Source organism: Mytilus trossulus, chromosome 5 (assembly GCF_036588685.1).
Source record: "Mytilus trossulus isolate FHL-02 chromosome 5, PNRI_Mtr1.1.1.hap1, whole genome shotgun sequence".
NCBI lineage: Eukaryota > Metazoa > Mollusca > Bivalvia > Mytilida > Mytilidae > Mytilus > Mytilus trossulus.
In genome coordinates, this window is record NC_086377.1 from 26527762 (window position 1) to 26546604 (window position 18843).

Genomic DNA, 18843 nt, shown 5'->3' on the forward strand with positions numbered 1-18843 from the left:
AGTCTTATGAGAATAATTATAAAAATTAGAAAATGTGGTATGATTGCCTAAAAGATAACTTTCAATCAAAGACCAAAGGATGTAAAAGTTAGCCACTGTGGGTCACTGAACAGCCTTCAACAATGAACAAAACCCATAACACATAGTCATCTATAATCTAAAATGTCAAGAAATTACAATAATTGTAAAATATATGAATGCAAACTTATGTATGAAGTCCATTATTACTGAACTAGTATACATGTACATATTTGCTTAGGGGCCAGCTGAAGGACGCCTCCGGGTACAGGAGTTTCTCACTACATTGAAGAATCATTGGTGGCCTTCGGCTCTTGTCTGCTCTATGGTGGAGCTTTAATACATTCCCAACTTCATTTCTCAATTTTACATTTTGTACAAAACAAAGAGTTATATGTAATCAGGTAGTATTAATTCAAAATGAATCAATTTCCTTCTTTTTATGTTATGAAATTACTCATGTCATTAAGCTAAAACCAATTTAAATGTAATTTTTGTTTCATAAAATTTTTTCTTTCATGTAGTAATGATACATGCTGGCCTAGGATATGCACAAATAAGAAACTTTCTGACAGAATGTAACTTGCCAGTGATGAGTAAATCTTGCTTCCAAAAACATGAGAAGAAAATTGGAAAAATCTTTGTGTCTGCTGCTGAAGAATCATGTAAGAATGCCCAACAACTGGAAAAGGAAATTTCTGCAGATAAGGTAATACTACATGTATATCATATTATAATAAATTTGACTTTACATTTTAATCTACTGCTGGACCTCTTTCAAAGCTGACTTATACATAATATCAAAATAAGAAAAAGTTGTAGCCAATGAGACATCTCTCCACAGAATACCAAATTACACAGGAATTATCAACCATAGGTCACCCTACGGCCTTAAACAATGAGCAAAGCCTATACTGCAAATATCTTGTACACAAAAAATATAAACTTATAATTTTTTTCCTTATCTGCATAGTATCGTCTATTCTAGACGATCTGGTACAATTCAGAATATTTACTGGTTGGTCTTTTTTTTTTTAGACTTCTATATATAATAAATATATATATACAACTCGTCTAAACATCAACCCAACAATGTTAGATCTGTAAATTTGCTTTCGCAAATTTTTGGTTCTTCCCTCGCCGGGATTCGAACCCATGCTACTGTGATATCGTGACACCAAATCGCCTGCACTGCAGCCGTCCCGCTAGACCACACGACCACTAGAGCCCAGGTGGTCGTGTGGTCTAGCGGGACGGCTGCAGTGCAGGCGATTTGGTGTCACGATATCACAGTAGCATGGGTTCGAATCCCGGCGAGGGAAGAACCAAAAATTTGCGAAAGCAAATTTACAGATCTAACATTGTTGGGTTGATGTTTAGACGAGTTGTATATACATTATGTACACAGCCATGTATCACCATCATTGATGGCGATCCGATGGATACATCTGTTGTAGGGTTGTCACTGACTCAGACGTACTAATAAATATATATATATATATATGTTAAATATTGGGCTGAAACAGATCAATAAATTTATTTCAAAAGGATTAATAAAATTTGTTATTTTTTGACTGTTTTTTTTTTTTTTTTATAATTCTTTTATATGAAGCTAAAATGAACAATATAAATTTAAGAAATTTAAACAATTTGTTAACTACCTTATTGCAATGACTAATTTAAAAAAAATCATGAATTTTAGGAGTTGGAGCTTGAGGTCAGTTTTGATGCAGGTTGGCAGAAAAGGGGATCCGGATTTAATTACAATAGCTTAACAGGTAAACTTGACTTTGTAAAAGAGGGATGAAAGATACCGGAGGGGGACATTAAAACCCATAGATCAAAGATAAACTGACTACGCCATGGCAATGATGGCTAAAAAAGAAAAAGTTCTGCACTTTATTTAACTTTGTATTATTTATATTTGTTGGTACAATTTCATTGGTGAAATTGTCTAACAAGATCAAAACCTGTTATCACAATCCAATACAAATACTATAGTATATATATAAATTTCAATTATTAATGGACATTGGGGTATCCAGGGGTTGGAACCAATTCCCCCCCTTTTTTTTTAAATGGCTGTATCCGCCACTGATGGGTATACAACAAACTACATGTTCATTCAATATTTCACATTATATGACATACAATATATATATGTTTCATGTATGAGATTCTCACTTATATATCAGTATACTAGTAGTACTACCAGCTGGTCAGATGCATTTAGATTCAAGATCAAAATATTTAATACAGAATCAGATGTTATATACAAATTTAGACTATTGATTCATGTTGACAAATATTTCTACTGTTATAGAGAATTTCTATATTTCATAGAAGTACTAAGTATATATACATGTATAAAGTCTCTATTTTAGATTTATTGAGTTTTATTCTTTCCCAGGCTGACTGATCCAATCCTACATGATTTTCTATTCATATTTTAAATAAATATTTAGTCTATTTCTAACAAATAAAATTTCTACCAAACTATGTAATTTCAAATTGAATTACAGGACATGCTTCAATGATAGGAAAGCAAACAGGGAAAGTGACCTGTTATGATATCAGAAGTAAAAGTTGTAAATTTTGTGAGCATCATCAGGGAAAGAAAGACACAGTTCCAAGTCATGACTGCTGTAGAAATTGGTATGGGTCTAGCAAGTCTATGGAACCATATATGGCTGTTTCCATGGCACATACGATGAATGATAATGAAAGCCCGATTGATGTAATTCATGCTGACAATGATTCTACTACCATGTTAAAACTGAAACTGGACTTTGAAAACTTGAAGAAAGAGGACGACCAAAATCACACTACAAAGGGAATAACAAAATCACTGATTGAATTGTCTAAAAGGTAATTAAAGTTATGTTTTCAGTCATATTGGTTTTTTGGGCTCTTGTCTTAGCTATGAGGATCTAAAAGGGGATCCTTCAATTCTGTATTCTTTTTTTTATGCAATTTTCTCTATTATCTGATCTTTAATTTTCAGCACCTCATTATTCCCTAATCTTTATTATTTTGTCCATTCCTCTCTATTCTTTTATTTTTTGGCCCATAATTTTCTATTCTATAAGCCCTCATTAACACCCTCACCTATGTTGAGCAAATCATATTATAACATTTATTGTTGAGCACTTCATGTATAAATGTTAATGTTCACTGGATTGGCATTTCAGTGGGCCAGTGGTGGATCCTGAAATTTTCATAGGTAGGGGACCACTGACTGCCTTAGAGGGGACACTCTGGTCATGCAACAGTGATTTCCTATATAATCAACCAAATTCTTCCTCTCAGAAAAAAGGGGTTCTATTTAGGTTCAATCAATCAATATTAGATAAAAAAGAGATTTTTCATCCCTGTGCAGTTTTAGTCAAACTAACTTTAATTTAATTATTCATTAAACACCCTGATTTTAAGTTACAACTGATGTAATGATAAATTATATGATTTTGTAGGCACAAGGAGCTGAAGCCAGGAGAAGTAATTCCCTATTTGAACCGATGTTTCATGTATGCTATAACACAGAACAGCAGTAGTGAACGTGAAATTGATGAGGGTCTTTCCAGAATTGTTCCCCATGTCTTTGGAGATCATGAATTGTGTGGTGCAGTAGACTGGTGTACATTTAAAGATGATCCTATATCTTTCAAGTATGCATGACTCAATGATTTTTTATGGTTCTTTTTATATTGTAACATTGCTGTCTCATTCACATCTAACCACATCACTTTTTTACCTGAAAACATTAATATTTTCAGGCGTGGATCCAGCCATTTTAACAATGAGGGGTTCCCAACCCAGAGTAAAGGGGGCTTCCAAGTATATGCCCCCATTCAAATTCTTTGATCTGCCAAAAAAAGGGGGTCCAACCCCCGGAACACCCCCCTTGTACTTGAGGTTTTCTGCTAGCAGTTAGGTCATTTAATTTTTGCAAATTTTTAATTGTTATGAAAATTAAAAAAAACAAAAACTAGTTCATATAAAAATAACTTTAAAAAAAATAATTATAGTTCAACTGTACAAACAAATGCTAACATAATTAAATATGTAAACATTTATTGTATATAAGATATAAGAAGATGTGGTATGAGTGATAATGAGACAACTCTCCATCCAATAACAAATTGGAGAAAAAAACATAATATGTAAAAGTATGGTCTTTGACACAGGGCCTATACACATTTTTACCTAGTCATAATGTAAAAAAAATAATAATCATATTCAGCTAAATGACATATGTCATCTTAATCTGTTATTACAAACTATAAGCAGATAGGGCATATATCCTTATGCAATACAAACTTTACATACATTCATGTCAATACCAACCATATTGAACACATTAGTAATACTTGTGTAATAGTTTAGCTTGATTAAATTACCTTAAGATTTAAAGAAATTTTGTTTATTTAGATATAAAAGTCTTCCTAATGGAAAGCCTCTGATTAGTGAAGATTTGAGGAGAGATTTAGAGAATCTTATAGAGAAATATAAGAGCAAAGCATCTTCACTCAGAAATTTAGGATCCACACAGGCTAATGAGAGCTTCAACCATTCTGTAGCAACGAAAGCTCCGAAATCCAAGTGAGTAAAGTTTCTATAATATTGTTAAGTTAAAAATAGAAATAACACATGTTTTTATTATGGCCAGAACTATTATTAGGGTTGCTCCTGAATAAGAAATTTTAAGGATTTTTTTTTCTGTTATTATTTTGAATATTATTATAGATAGTGATAATTTGTAAACAGCAATATATGTTAGCAAAGTGAGATTTAAGGAATAACAGTACTGTAGTTGAAGAGTTGCCACCGTCAATTGTAGATTTTACGGTCGCAAATGCAGTTTTACTGGCAACTCTTCAACTACAGTACTGTTATTCCGATTCTAATGCATTACAAAAAGAAAAAAATACGATAAAACTTGAAAAAATGTCTAAATTTGTCAAATAAAAAAAAATCCGCAAAACTTCATGAATAATTTTGGCACAAAGACGTCATGGCTAAACGTGACGTCATACAAACGAAAATATACAAACTGGAGGTTATTTCGTTACCTGTACGCTTCAAATTTGGATAAAATTACATTAAAACGTCAAATTCGAGGTAGGTGTTGTTTTATTTTTTATTATATAGTAGTAATCGAACATTTGTTGATTCATCAATTCAAAAATTAGTTACGCCTGGTCAACTGTGGATTTGACGGCAACTGTTAGCCAATGAAAAATATTGTTACATCCAAATTGCATTAGAATTAAAAATAAGTCGCCGTTACAAAAATGCACATGGTCAAAGTTAACTATTTCTTGTAAAAAAAAAAAAAAAAACTTTTACAAATGTCTTCTCCTGAAACAACTGAGACAAATTTAACGAAAACTTGGCCACAAATAATCATTAGAGTATTTAGATTTTTAAAATATATCCATTGACCCTGCCTGCAAACCAAAATGGCAGACATGCCTAAAAATAAAACATTGGGAAAAAATGCTATTTTTTACTTTTAATTTCTAAAACTATAGCAAAAGTATAACGGCTGTATTATTGGATGCATCAATTGTAAATGAAAAATATCATGTGAGTGACACATGTTTTTATATTTCAGACACTATGGTGGTTCACAATCCCTGGCAAGTAGAGTGTCATCAGCTGTGCTTCAAAAGAATGAAGGTTACAATTACTTAGAACAGGTAAATGTGAATTTTTGTAGGTTTTCATAATTCTTGATAAATCTAAGAAAAGCCATTGCTACCTTTTGTAGCCGACTATACAGTTTTGGTATCCTCATTGTTGACAACTGTAAAAATGCCTATAATGACTTGAATCCACTTTAATGTTTACTAGTTAGAACAGGGTTTCATTTGGCATAGTTATATTTAAAGGTAAGTCAGTAGCCCCCAGGGATACCATGCAGCAAACTTTTGCTTTTGTATAAGCATATGATTCTTACTAACTGCGACTTTTTGAGGTTAACCTTTAAAATATTTACTACATAATATTTTTTGCTTTGTTTGCATCAGTTTTAATAATCATTACATTTGCCTCTCATACAAATGTGTCAGTTATAAAAAATTTAATCTGTAATTCTTACATCATAATATTTCAGATGAATGAAGCTGCACTTCTTTCACCTGGAGAATATACAAAAAGTATTGCAAAGAAACTTGATTCAGAAAAACTCGAAGAGAAAGATTAAGAGGCAAAGTCGTGAGTTCAAGAAAAAAAGGACTGAACTAAAGAAAAAAAGGAATAAGAAAGAAAGGCGACTAAATATTCATGAACCGGTTTCATATCAATCTGAAGTTGCAACAATAGGTTTATCAGAAACTGAGGCCATTACTATACCATCGCCATTGAAATTGGACGGCACAGAATCCTTCACATTTTTTTATCTTGAAACCACAGGTTTAAGTAGAGTAAGTGATATTACTCAGATAGCAGCTGTACATGATAAGAAATTATATCAATTTTACGTTATACCTAGATGCGATATTTCATTTGAAGCCTCAAAAGTAACCGGAATAACCTACTGTCTGGCCAAAAATAAAATGTATGTGCACGGAAAAGAAGTGGATACTAAATCCCAATATGAATCATTATTAGATTTTATTGAATTTTTAAAAACAATTCCAAATCCAATCCTTGTTGGACATAACATATGTAATTTTGACATGGCAATTTTGTCAAACAAATTGAAGGAATTCAATTTATTTTCTTCATTTTGTAATGTTACTTCAGGATTTCTTGACACACTTAAATTAGCAAAAAAGATTTTCCCCCGAAATGAAGTAGACAATTACAAACAATCAACTCTTATTTTAAAGTATGTTGGTATGGAATACAGTGCACACAATGCCACAGAAGACGTACAGTCCCTTCAACATTTATTTCACCAAAAAATGAAGAATAACTGTAAACATATCGATCTACATAGCATTTACTATTGCAGTTGCAAATCTACTTATGACAGTTTAGTGCAAAACAAAACTGTGAGCAGAGATACTTGTATGAGACTTGCAAAGAATGGAATATCTTTATCCCACTTACAGATAGCTAACAGTAGAGATGCAAACGGAATTAAATTATTGTTTCAAGAGTTCAACATTCCTACCAAAACTGCCTCTATATTTGTTTCTGCTTTTGCAACTGAACAGTAAATTTCAATAGTCATGACGAAAGAAGTTTTTGTTACAGGAATGCTGTTATCAGATTAACATGCACAGAATGTTTGAACTTGTCATAATGTACACCATCAGGTTTATAATGTATCAATTTATATTGTGTTTTGTCTTGAAAAGATATATTGGTTATTCTTTTCTATGAGCTAAATATCTTACTTGATTAATCTTTTTTATAAACTACATTTGTAGTAACAGCACTTTAATTCGAAGCATACATATTTCAAAACAAAAAGATCTATCTGAGAAATATTCACATTAAATTTTCTATACAGCTAATTCGGAAACCTCAGAACTAGAATTCATTGTGATAGAACACCATTAATACAGTAAGATTTGTATGCCCCACCTAAAATAGTAGAGGGCCATTATGTTTACTGGTCTGTAAGTCTGTTCGTCCCTCGGTTCATTCGTTTGTTAGTCTGTCTGTCCCGCTTCAGGTTAAAGATTTTGGTGAAGGTAGTTTTTGTATGAAGTTGAAGTCCAATCCACTTGAAACTTAGTATACATGTGCAATATGATATGATCTTTCTAATTGTAATGTCTAATTTCGAAAAATTAAAAGTTTTGTTAACAGAAAATTTATAGAAATGAGCATATAATTGATATTCATGTCAACACCGAAGTGCTGACTACTGGGATGGTGATACCCTCGGGGACGAAACGTCCACCAGCAGTGGCATCGACCTAGTGGTGTAAATTGTGAAAAGTCGGATCAAAATCTGAACTGAAGACTTCAGATTCAAAACTGTTCAAGTCCTAGCAATTATCGGCCTATGGCAGGTTGTGCTCTTGTGGGTAATATCTCAACTACTATCAAAATACTAGCTAAGCTAACAATTTACTCACATTAGCACACAGAAAGTATTTTTAAAGGGAAGGATTGGGTACTGGGCTGGTGTACACAAGTAAAAAAAATATGACGGAGCGGTTGTAGTCCAGGGGAATGAAACCAATGTCATTGTGATGAAACGAAATTTTACACTATTTATGTTTGGGCCTATGTAACTTAGTTAATACATAAGTGGAAGAAGGATGTGTCACAAACAAACTCACTTACGGAGTAACTTATACGGTAAATGCATAGACTTTATCAAACTTCCACTCAAGACGTTTCTTTCTTGGCACCCTCCCCCTTTTTTTCTACGTCCGGGGTCCGCATCTTGAAGATAAATACTATTTGAAATGAACAACGGAGTTATCATATATATATATTCATTGTGTTAAGCAACATCTTTAACTGTTATACCATAAATTATGGCTATAAGGGTTTATAGATGTCAATTTTGGTTATTTTCTTCAAAAAACCCTATTTTAGGGGGTCCATTAGGTCACTTCGATCAAATTTTATTTCGTTGTAACACTTCCGGGACCAAATGAGATTGTGCTGCGCATGTGTGAACTTCAGTGTGCTGATAGCTCTTGGGCAGTTCGGACGTAGTTTGAATTGTCCTAACTTCAGATTAAATATTAAACCAACGTAGTTGGTATTCATTTTATAATTAATAAAATTTGATATAAGATATAAATAAAAGTTAGTAATCACCGGATGTAATTCGGTAAAAATTTACGACTTTCACCTGTTTTCGGCACTTTGCCGTAAACCGGTTATAAAGAAAACACATGGCGGAGAAAATGATCGAAAAGGGGTCCGCCTCTAAAAGAAAGTCTTCACTTGAAGACATCAGTAATACGGACGAAGAGGAGCTTCTGTCCGAGAAGATAAATTCCGTTTCCAGCGCGGCTGGTAAAAGGAAACATGAGTCGACAAAGTCGAAAGCTTCCGCGAGTGGCGGAGCAAACACTTCAAGTGTAAAGGGTAAGAAACCAGCGAAGGTTAATAGTAATGAAACTCAAAACCCTGGCCCTTCTACCTCTGCAAAAGTAGACAATCATGATGCAATCATGTCAATGTTAGTCTCAATCCAAGAAGGTCAGAAAAGACAATCTGACGATATAAGGTCTTTAAAAGACCGGGTACAAGACATTGAAGAATATGACGAGGGTAATAATTATGATGATAATTATGATGAAGGTGAAGAAAACCCCCATGATGATGGGGAAAATGTAGACAATGAAAGTGAACCACCTGCTAAGAAGCAGAACAAAGATGATAATAGGTTTTCATCAATGTCTAAGAGATGTAAGGTTCAAGAACTTTGTGATGTCAAAATTGATGAGGTCTTGGCAAATAATGTCAATGAGTTGTTCAGGAATGGTATGAATGAGGAACAATACTCTGAGTTAACAAAAGATGAAAACAATGCAAGACCTGAAAATTGTGAAGGTTTATCTATTGTAAGAATAAACCAACTCATGTGGAATGTAATTTCACCAGGAGCACAATCTGCTGATAAAAAATTACAATTTCTTGAAAGAACTATTGTAAAAGCAGCAACAATTCTAACAAAAACTGTCAACAAAATGGCTATTGACGAAAACAACAATGCCAATGGTAACTCTGGTAGTGGAGAATACATTGACAAATGTAATGATGTATTGGCTTTGTTGGGCCATGCAAACCGCCAATTGAATATGACTAGAAGGGATTTTTTAAAGCCCGAAATGATGGCAGAATATGTGCCTCTCTGCTCACACTCTGTTCCTTACACAAACAACCTTTTTGGAGATGATGTCTCTAAAGTTGCAAAGGACATTGAAGATTGTTCCAAAGTTGGAAACAAGTTGAAGTTTGGTAGTGGCAGAGGTAGAGGCGGAGGCTTCTTCAGAGGTGGTAGAGGAGGCCACAGAGGTACTTTTAGCAGAGGTGGCTACCGTGGAGGAAGAGGTGGCTTCCGAGGAGGAAGAGGTCGAGGTTCCGGCCCTATTCCAAAAAACTCCCAGAGAGGAGGAAATCCACAGAAATATTAGATACATCAAATGAAGTAAGTCATTGTTTTAAAGCTGGTGTATTGAAAAAGTTTTCCGATGAATGGGAAAAAATTACCTCTGACAAATTTATTTTAGATATAGTAAGCCATTGTCATATAGAGTTCATAGATAATGTTGAACCTAAGCAAGACATTTTTAATGTAAAATCTGTCTTTAACTCAAAAGAAAGTGATATTGTTTCAAATGAAATTCAAAAGTTACTGGCAATTGATGTTATCAAAGAAGTTCAGTCAATGAAAGACCAGTTTTTATCGCCTATATTTTTAAGGCCAAAAAAGAATGGAGAATATAGAATGATTTTGAATCTTAAGAAGTTGAATGAATACATTGAGTATCATCATTTTAAAATGGACACTTTTGAAAGTGCCATTAAACTTGTAACTAGCAAATCATTTATGGCTTCTATTGATTTGAGACATGCTTATTATAGTGTTCCAATTGCAGAGGAACATCAAAAGTTTTTACGGTTTTATTGGAACGGAAAACTTTTTCAATACACATGCTTACCTAATGGGATTTCCTCCGCACCTAGAATATTTACTAAATTATTAAAACCTGTTTACTCTAGTCTTAGAGGTTTAGGTCATGTGAATGTTGGTTACATAGACGATAGTCTTTTATTAGGAGAGACTATAGAAGAATGTAATAAAAATGTAAATGACACAATTGAATTAATGTCAAAATTAGGATTTGTCATACATGAAGACAAATCTGTTTTTCAACCATCAAAACAAATTATATTCTTGGGTAATATTATTGATTCAGAAAATATGATTATAACCCTTACGGCAGACAAAAAACAAAACCTAGTAAAAGAATGTAAATGGTTACTGCAGAGAAACTTAGCTAAGATTAGAGATGTAGCTAAAGTCATTGGACTTATAGTCTCCTCTTTTTCTGCCGTTGAATTCGGTAAATTGTTTTATCGTAACCTTGAAAAGGAAAAAATTATAGCTTTAAAAAACTCAAAAGGAGATTTTGAACAAAGCATGCTTATTTCTAATCAGATGAAAGGAGATTTAGAATGGTGGGTTGCTAATGTGTCTACTGAATTAAGACATATAAGCCATGGTAGTCCACAAATTGTGATTCAGACAGATGCCTCATTATTAGGATGGGGTGGCATATTAAGTGATAATGAAATTGGAGGTAGATGGACAGATGAAGAATCAAAAAATCACATTAATTATTTAGAAATATAAGCTATATATTATACATTAAAATCCTTTCTGCATCTGATCATAAATAAGCATGTGAAGGTTCTTACAGACAATACTACGGCAGTGGCCTACATATCAAATATGGGCGGCACAAAGTCCATAGATTGCAATACAATTTCAAGACAGATTTGGTTGTTTTGTAAAGATAATGACATCTGGTTGACATGCACTCATATAGCAGGCAAAGAAAATCTAGCAGACAAAAAATCTAGAGAATTTGATGACAAATTAGAATGGAAATTGAAAAGGTCTGTTTTTGACCAATTATGTACTTTGTGGCAAAGGCCAGATATTGATTTGTTTGCATCTAGATTAAACTTCCAAATAGAAAATTACTGCTCTTGGAAACCAGATCCATTATCTGCATTTATTGATGCATTTAGTATAAATTGGTCATATTTTCAGTTTGTCTATTTGTTTCCTCCTTTCAGTTTATTGAGCCGGTGCATTTTCAAAATCAGAGAGGACGGTGCAAGAGGAGTAGTAATAGCTCCATTTTGGCAGACACAAACTTGGTTTCCGAGACTAATGCAGTTGTTAACAGACAATCCAATCGTTCTTCCAAAGAACAAGAAGATTTTGAATCTTTCTCACGATCCACAATCTGTTCATCCTTTACACAAGAAAATGAAACTAATTGCATGTCTAGTGTCAGGAGTAGCTTCAGAGAACGAGGATTTTCTAAAGAAACAACCCACATACTCATGTCGTCTTGGAAATCAAGTACAAAGAAACAGTACCAAGTGTATATCAGGAAATGGTTCAAATATTGTAACAAAAAACAAATTAATTGCTTTCAAATTTCTGTAGGAACAGTGCTTGAATTTTTTACAACTTTATTTAAGGAAGGTAATTTAGGCTATAGTAGTTTAAATCTAGCTCGAGGAGCTCTTTCGTCTTTAGGACTTACTATTGACAGTATTCCAGTTGGACGTCATGCAATGGTGATAAGATACATGAAAGGAATTTTTAATCTTCGTCCACCCAGACCTAGATATGAATCTACATGGGACGTTAGTAAAGTACTACATTTTTTGCGTAGCTTATCACCAGTGAAATATTTAAAATTGAAAGATTTAACATTAAAACTTACAATGTTAATAGCTTTGACAAATGCAGCTCGAGCTCAATCAATTCATTTCATGAATGTTAATCATGTACATAAAGTGAAGGGAGAATTTATTTTTGTTTTGAATGAACTTGTTAAACAAAGCCGTCCTGGTTATAAGGAGCCAACTGTAAATATAAAGGCTTACCCTCCAGATAGGAGACTTTGTGTATATACTGTGTATAAAGAATATGTATTTCGTACCAAATTGTTTAGAGGGAAACATGAACCGTTACTTTTAAGTTATGTGAAACCACATCAGCCTGTTTCAAGAGATACAATTTCTAGATGGATAAAAGTAGTAATGGCAAAAGCTAATATTGACACAACAATTTTCAAAGCTCACAGTGTTAGATCTGCATCAGTTTCTAAAGCAAAGATGAATGCAGTGCCTATTTCTCGTATCTTACAAAAAGCGGGATGGTCAGATGCAAAAACATTTGCAAAATTTTATAATAAAAAGATTGAAAAAGATGAAAATTCTTTCAGCTTTAATGTGTTGAAGAATTAATCATAAGGTAAGACATTATATATTCTTATCTTGGTATTCAGTTTTATCATTATGGCTTTAAAGTCTCATTTGGTCCCGGAAGTGTTACAACGAAATAAAATTTAACAATTAAACGAGTCTTGCCTTGGTAAAAGGCGAAGTTTAATTGTAATTTTATGAGTTGTGTAAACACTGAAGGGATTAAATGCCACACCCTCCCTCCCTAGTTAAGGGAGACCTATATGTAGTTATTGTGGGTCATATGTATATATGTATTTCGTTGTTTGTCATATTGATAAAACTTTACTTTGAAGACTGAAGTTCACACATGCGCAGCACAATCTCATTTAATCCCTTCAGTGTTTACACAACTCATAAAATTACAATTAAACTTCGCCTTTTACCAAGGCAAGACTCGTTTAATTGTTAAATTTTTCGTACAATTTCAAACGGTGAAAATTTATAAAAAGTTGTCATATGAAAAATATATGACTGATAAGTGTTCCAGTAGTTTTATTTGCAAATTAAACGACAAAATGTTTTTCCACATGTATTTATTTATAAAAAGTGTCAAATGAGACTTAACAAAGTTTTGCATGTATCTGTAAGTTCCTACCTTACATTTCATTAAAAAATATCACATATGCCAATTATAGGTTATATTTACTTTAGAATATGATACCATAATACAATCAAATGGTAACAGTCATAATTTAGGCAGTACATTTTCTCAAATATATGAATATATTTACCTATTGGTATTTTGGACTGGCTTAAATGATGGCCGAAGTTGACCATATTCAATCAATTCTAAAAATAGAACTAAACGGTCAATTTTGTTTAAACTTGTCCAGAACATGTATTGAGGCATACCTATTCATTGGTATAAATTTAAAAAATATTAAACGACGGGAAAATTTTGGGGTTACTGAGGCCTACCCCCTTAAAGGTGATGGTAATGATAAAATAGGTATTCACAAGATATGCAAATGGTTGAAAAAATCAAGATGATTACAGTTTACAAAGGCCAATTCGTAAACGATCGCAGACCTCAGGGATAAAATATGTATGAATTAATCATCTTCAAATATAAATAAATATTCATAAATATTTGGGTGTTTTCTATTTAGTTTGAATGGGAGTTTTAAACGTGCCCTCAATGACCTAAATTCTAAGACGTCAGAAGGCATTTTTTTAATTGACTGGCTAATATATTTAAAAATACTTCTTGTGGCATTCAAAGTTTTACATTTATATTTGATCATACTGTAAAACCAGTTGTAATGGATGCTTTTGAAATTTTAGGCATGTTTGACACGAGGAAATGTTATAAAAAATCAGTGAAAATATATTAGATTGATTGTTGGTTGTTTAACGTCCAGTGGCATATATTTCATGCATATTTAGGACGAGAACAAGATCACAATAAATACAAAAGGTAGGTTGGTACAATAGAGGTCATCAGTTGTTGCAAGGGTTCTTAACGTGCAAAGAGCGTGGCACTCTCTTTACACGAGGCATCGGATTTAACACCTTTTGGTGTTGTGTCGTTGTTCTCCTTATATTTAATGCGTTTCCCTTGGTTTTAGTTTGTTACCCCAATTTGGTTTTTGGTCCATGAATTTGTGAGTTTTGAACAGCGGTATACTACTGTTGCCTTTTTGTAACGTTTCTTCTGATCGGACGTGACTGCGAACTTGATACATCCCGGACGCCCAACTTCGGCAAGTGTTTTACTGCCGGCCGGGAGAAGACCAAGTGACCATATTTCTAAACCCCAGTCATTCTTGGGGACGAAAATATATTTGACCAGATTTGTAATACTGTAGCAATTTGAAAAGATTAATCTTAACATGTGCAGATATTTGCTGAAAGTAAATGGAAAACATGTAAACTGGCATTGTATGGTGAGCTAGGCAGTTCTCCATTATATATTGATACTATTATGTCAATAGTTTAGTACTGGATTAGATTATATAATTATAAACCTAAAGATGCTTTATTTTTAGAAGCATAAGCGGAAAATACTACTATGATTCAAGATAACCAACAATGCAGTCCTAGTTGTATTAAATGTACTTTAAATGAATGTGGATTGGCACACTTTTATAAGAATCAAAAATCGATTAAAAATATTTTTTGGTTTGTATTTAAAAAGTGTCTTAAGTGTAAATTTGAAAACATTATTAGTGAGCGTAAACATTTTACATACGGGTCCTTTTTGTGTTGACACGTTGACATGTATCTGCCAGATTCAGGCGGCGTTATAAGCCTTTTTGCAGGATATTTGTGTAATTGTATCATGTTGTATGTCTGTCCAATAGTAATCAACACATCTGAGAATATTGCAAGTTTATATCCATTAAAATAGGCTTCCTTTATTTTTAAATACATTTCTGATATGAAATTCAAAAAAGGAAGGGAATATATGCGCTCATAACACCCCCTCTTTATTCATCTTGTAACCCATAATTATTCTAAGGAGATAACAAATGCCACTTTAGTATAATAACACTGTACATACTATTTTTAGGTTCTATTGTCACAGGTGTTTCATGTTCATTGTTAAGCTGCACATCGCCATTTCTTTTTAGTTCAATGTTCACCACCTCTGCATTTATAGTTTTATAGTCATCTTTATCGTTGATCATCGTTTGTGGCACCCGCAGTTTTATCAATCGTTGAAAGAGGCTTGTATGACTTGGTTATAGTTGTCTTTTTTCCATTTTGACGGACTACAAAAGTGCATGGAACCTTTCATTTCTTTATACTGATTGTTGGTTGCTTTACGCCGCATTAGCTCAAAAAGGCTATATCGCCGCGAGAGCTTATTCGAATATTTTTACAATTTAAAGCATATTTTTAAAATAAGACAAAAAGGTCCTTCAATATAGTAAAATTCTTGACTAAAGCAAATTGAGTATATAAAAATAAAAATCAACATTAAAATAACGTGATAAAAATTAAAATCGATTTAAATATAATAACATTTTTTATATTCTATAATAAATTCCAATTTCTTTTAAAAAAGCAACAATATTTGTAAATGGAACATTATTTTATAATAAATCATACATATTATTGACATTGAAATGCTTCTTACGAATATCAGCAAAGTCAATACAATTAATTAAAACATGTTTAATAGTATACTTGCAGTTCATCTTCATTTTTTAAAAGATACTCGTGTGTTATTCTAGTATAACCATTACGACATCAAGTAATAACGCACTGATCTTTTCTGCACATAATATTATTAAAAGGTTTGCCTAAATTAGGTTTAATTTCATGCAATTTATTATCATCTTTTTTACTTCATTTATTTTTCAATATATTAAAGACATATTCTCTAATATTAGATTTAAAATCGGTATATGGTATATCACAATTAGATAGAGGGTCACCCAGGGCATTCTTTGCCTCAAGGTCTACAGCTGTGTTTCCAAGGATTACAACATGACTAGGAACCCATAGAAATATTATTTCTTTCAGAAGAATTTTTAAATTCCTCATTACATATAAAATTTTCAAGATTGTTGGGTTTTTAATTTTAGTATTTCGTATAGCTTGTAAGCATGAAAGTTAATCCGAACATATAATAAATTTGGATTTATCTGAAGAAGCAATAAATTTCAAAGCCAAAATAATTGCTTCTGCTTCAGCAGTAAAGAGGGATGCATCAGATGGCAAACGGAGGGTTGCAGCTCTGTCCTTGAAGACAGCAGCAGATGCAACTCTATCACCATCTTTTGATCCATCAGTATAGACAGTTGAAAAATCTAGATAATCGGCTTTAATTTCAGCAGTGTTGCTGAATTATAAGAGGATTTGTTTTATTTTGATTGTGTTCCCGGAGATCAAATATCATTTTTGTTTTGAGAAGTTCCCATGGAGGACATTTGCAAGTTTTAACTTGAGCAACATATTTTAAATCAAAAGAAGCTAAATTGGGTTTTAAACGTATACCTAACGGAGGAATTTTGTTTTTTTATGTTTTGCAAAAATATCTTCATAAATCGGATTAAAAACACAGCTTTAGGCAGGATTATCTGAATGGACTTTTAGTTTGACAGCATATTGAAGTCCAAGCTTCGAACGTCTGTCAGAGAGTGAGTGCTCATCAGCCTCTACATAGACTCTCAACTGGTGAGGTTTTAAATGTGCCAAGACAGAGACGCAAACCTTGATGATGCACAGCATCGAGAATCTATATGTAGGACTTCTTTGCAGAGCCATACACTATATAGCCATAATCTAGTTTAGATGTAACTAGAGATCTATATAAATTGAGTAAAATGTTGCGATCAGCACCCCAGTCAGTGCTGCCAACAACTTTTAAAATATCTAAAGCTTTTAAACATCTCGCTTCATTTCTTTATATGAACCATCTTAAACATGTTTGTTCTTTCCAGCAAGAGTAAGGACATTCATTATCTGCACATAATGTGGATAAAAAAAACCATGCATTATTTTTATTGAAGATGCGGTTATAAAATATTTTTTTATATAACATTGATAGATAAAAAAAAAAATCAAAGAAAGGGATTGTCTAGGTATTAGATATGTATCGACAATAAAATAAATTTAGCGATAAGAAGCGACAATAAAACTAATTTAGCGATAAAAAGTGTCAAGAAGACTATTTAGCGACGATACATAAATAAAAAATTATCATTGCAACAACTAATTCCCGATAATTTTATACTTTATATAACTGAGACCGAAATAACTATAACGTCATACGGCTTCGCGTATAGAAATGATTTAAATTGTATAATATGCAGTATAATTCGGGTACTTATAAAGTGAGAAACGGAATCGAAACGAAACGAAACGAAATATAACGAAACGAAACGAAATACAACGAAACGCAACGAAATACACCGAAACGAAACGAAAAAATGAAGAAATGAAACGAAATGGAAATTGAAGAAACGAAATAGGCCTATATATAATATATCTTTTACATTGTTATAGGAGGTTAGGATTTTGATTTTAAACAGAAAATGTTGTATGAGTGCGAATGACACAACTCTATCCAAGCCACAGTGTAGTTTAACTTAGTAATTATAGGTTAGAGTACGGCCTTTCAATACGAACTCATGAACAATCACCGAACAAGATATAAAGGGTCAAAAATGACCAATGTAAAACTATTTTAACAGGAAACCATCGCTATAATTAAGATGTGGTTTGAGTGCCAATGAGACAACTCTCCATCCAAGTCGCAATGCATTTTAAATTAACAGTTCAATGAGCATCAACTTGAACACAGAGTCTTTGCTTACACTAAACAGCAAGCTACATATAAAGTCCGTAAAATTGCCATTGAATACAAACTTTAAACAAGTAAGTCAAAATATAGAAAACGAGAAACACCTATGAACCACACCAACCACTGAACAACAGGTTCCTGACAGTAGTATTGAATATGCATCTGGTTTAAACAGTTTAACAGGCTCGCCAACCTTCAACCTAACCAGAGACAGAAGTTAAACATAATAAAATAAAAAGACGCTATAAAATATTAACTCTATGAAAAAGACGCGATTCAAACAATAACAACACTTCAGAATATGTATGATCCGCGACACAATACAATATATACAAAACGAGAAACAGAAAACACATATGAACTACAACAACCACATGAACAACAAGCTCCTAAATAATCCAGGACAGGTGCATGCATACAAAATATACTCAATTAAGTATCTTGTAAAATCTGCATGCACGTCAGTGTTAAGTTTTCGTGGTCAAATCCATATCGCCTATATTTTAAGCATTAGGTGCACTATATTTGGTGTATTCAAATTACAGGTATCATCTGACTTGGACCCCATTTCTATAGTTCATTATAGTGGGGGTATATTATCAATAATTTGGTTTATATGATGCTAATAAGATGAACATTGCCGTTTAAAAAAT

The 18843-nt window shown here is 32.8% G+C and overlaps 2 protein-coding genes across 2 annotated transcripts; both read left to right on the top strand.

The window, feature by feature from the left end:
• Positions 1 to 544: 544 nt before the first annotated feature.
• LOC134717795 (uncharacterized) lies at positions 545 to 4621 on the top strand. Its single transcript, XM_063580288.1, has 5 exons — positions 545 to 727; positions 1721 to 1796; positions 2541 to 2886; positions 3489 to 3683; positions 4447 to 4621. Exons 1-5 carry the CDS (start codon positions 545 to 547, stop codon positions 4619 to 4621), a joined length of 975 nt encoding a protein of 324 aa, XP_063436358.1.
• Positions 4622 to 8578: 3957 nt separating this feature from the next.
• On the top strand, positions 8579 to 11882 carry LOC134718706 (uncharacterized). The gene is made up of 2 exons (XM_063581374.1): positions 8579 to 10090; positions 11749 to 11882. Exon 1 carries the CDS (start codon positions 8829 to 8831, stop codon positions 10074 to 10076), a length of 1248 nt encoding a protein of 415 aa, XP_063437444.1. The 5' UTR covers positions 8579 to 8828; the 3' UTR covers positions 10077 to 10090; positions 11749 to 11882.
• The last annotated feature ends 6961 nt before the right edge of the window (positions 11883 to 18843 follow it).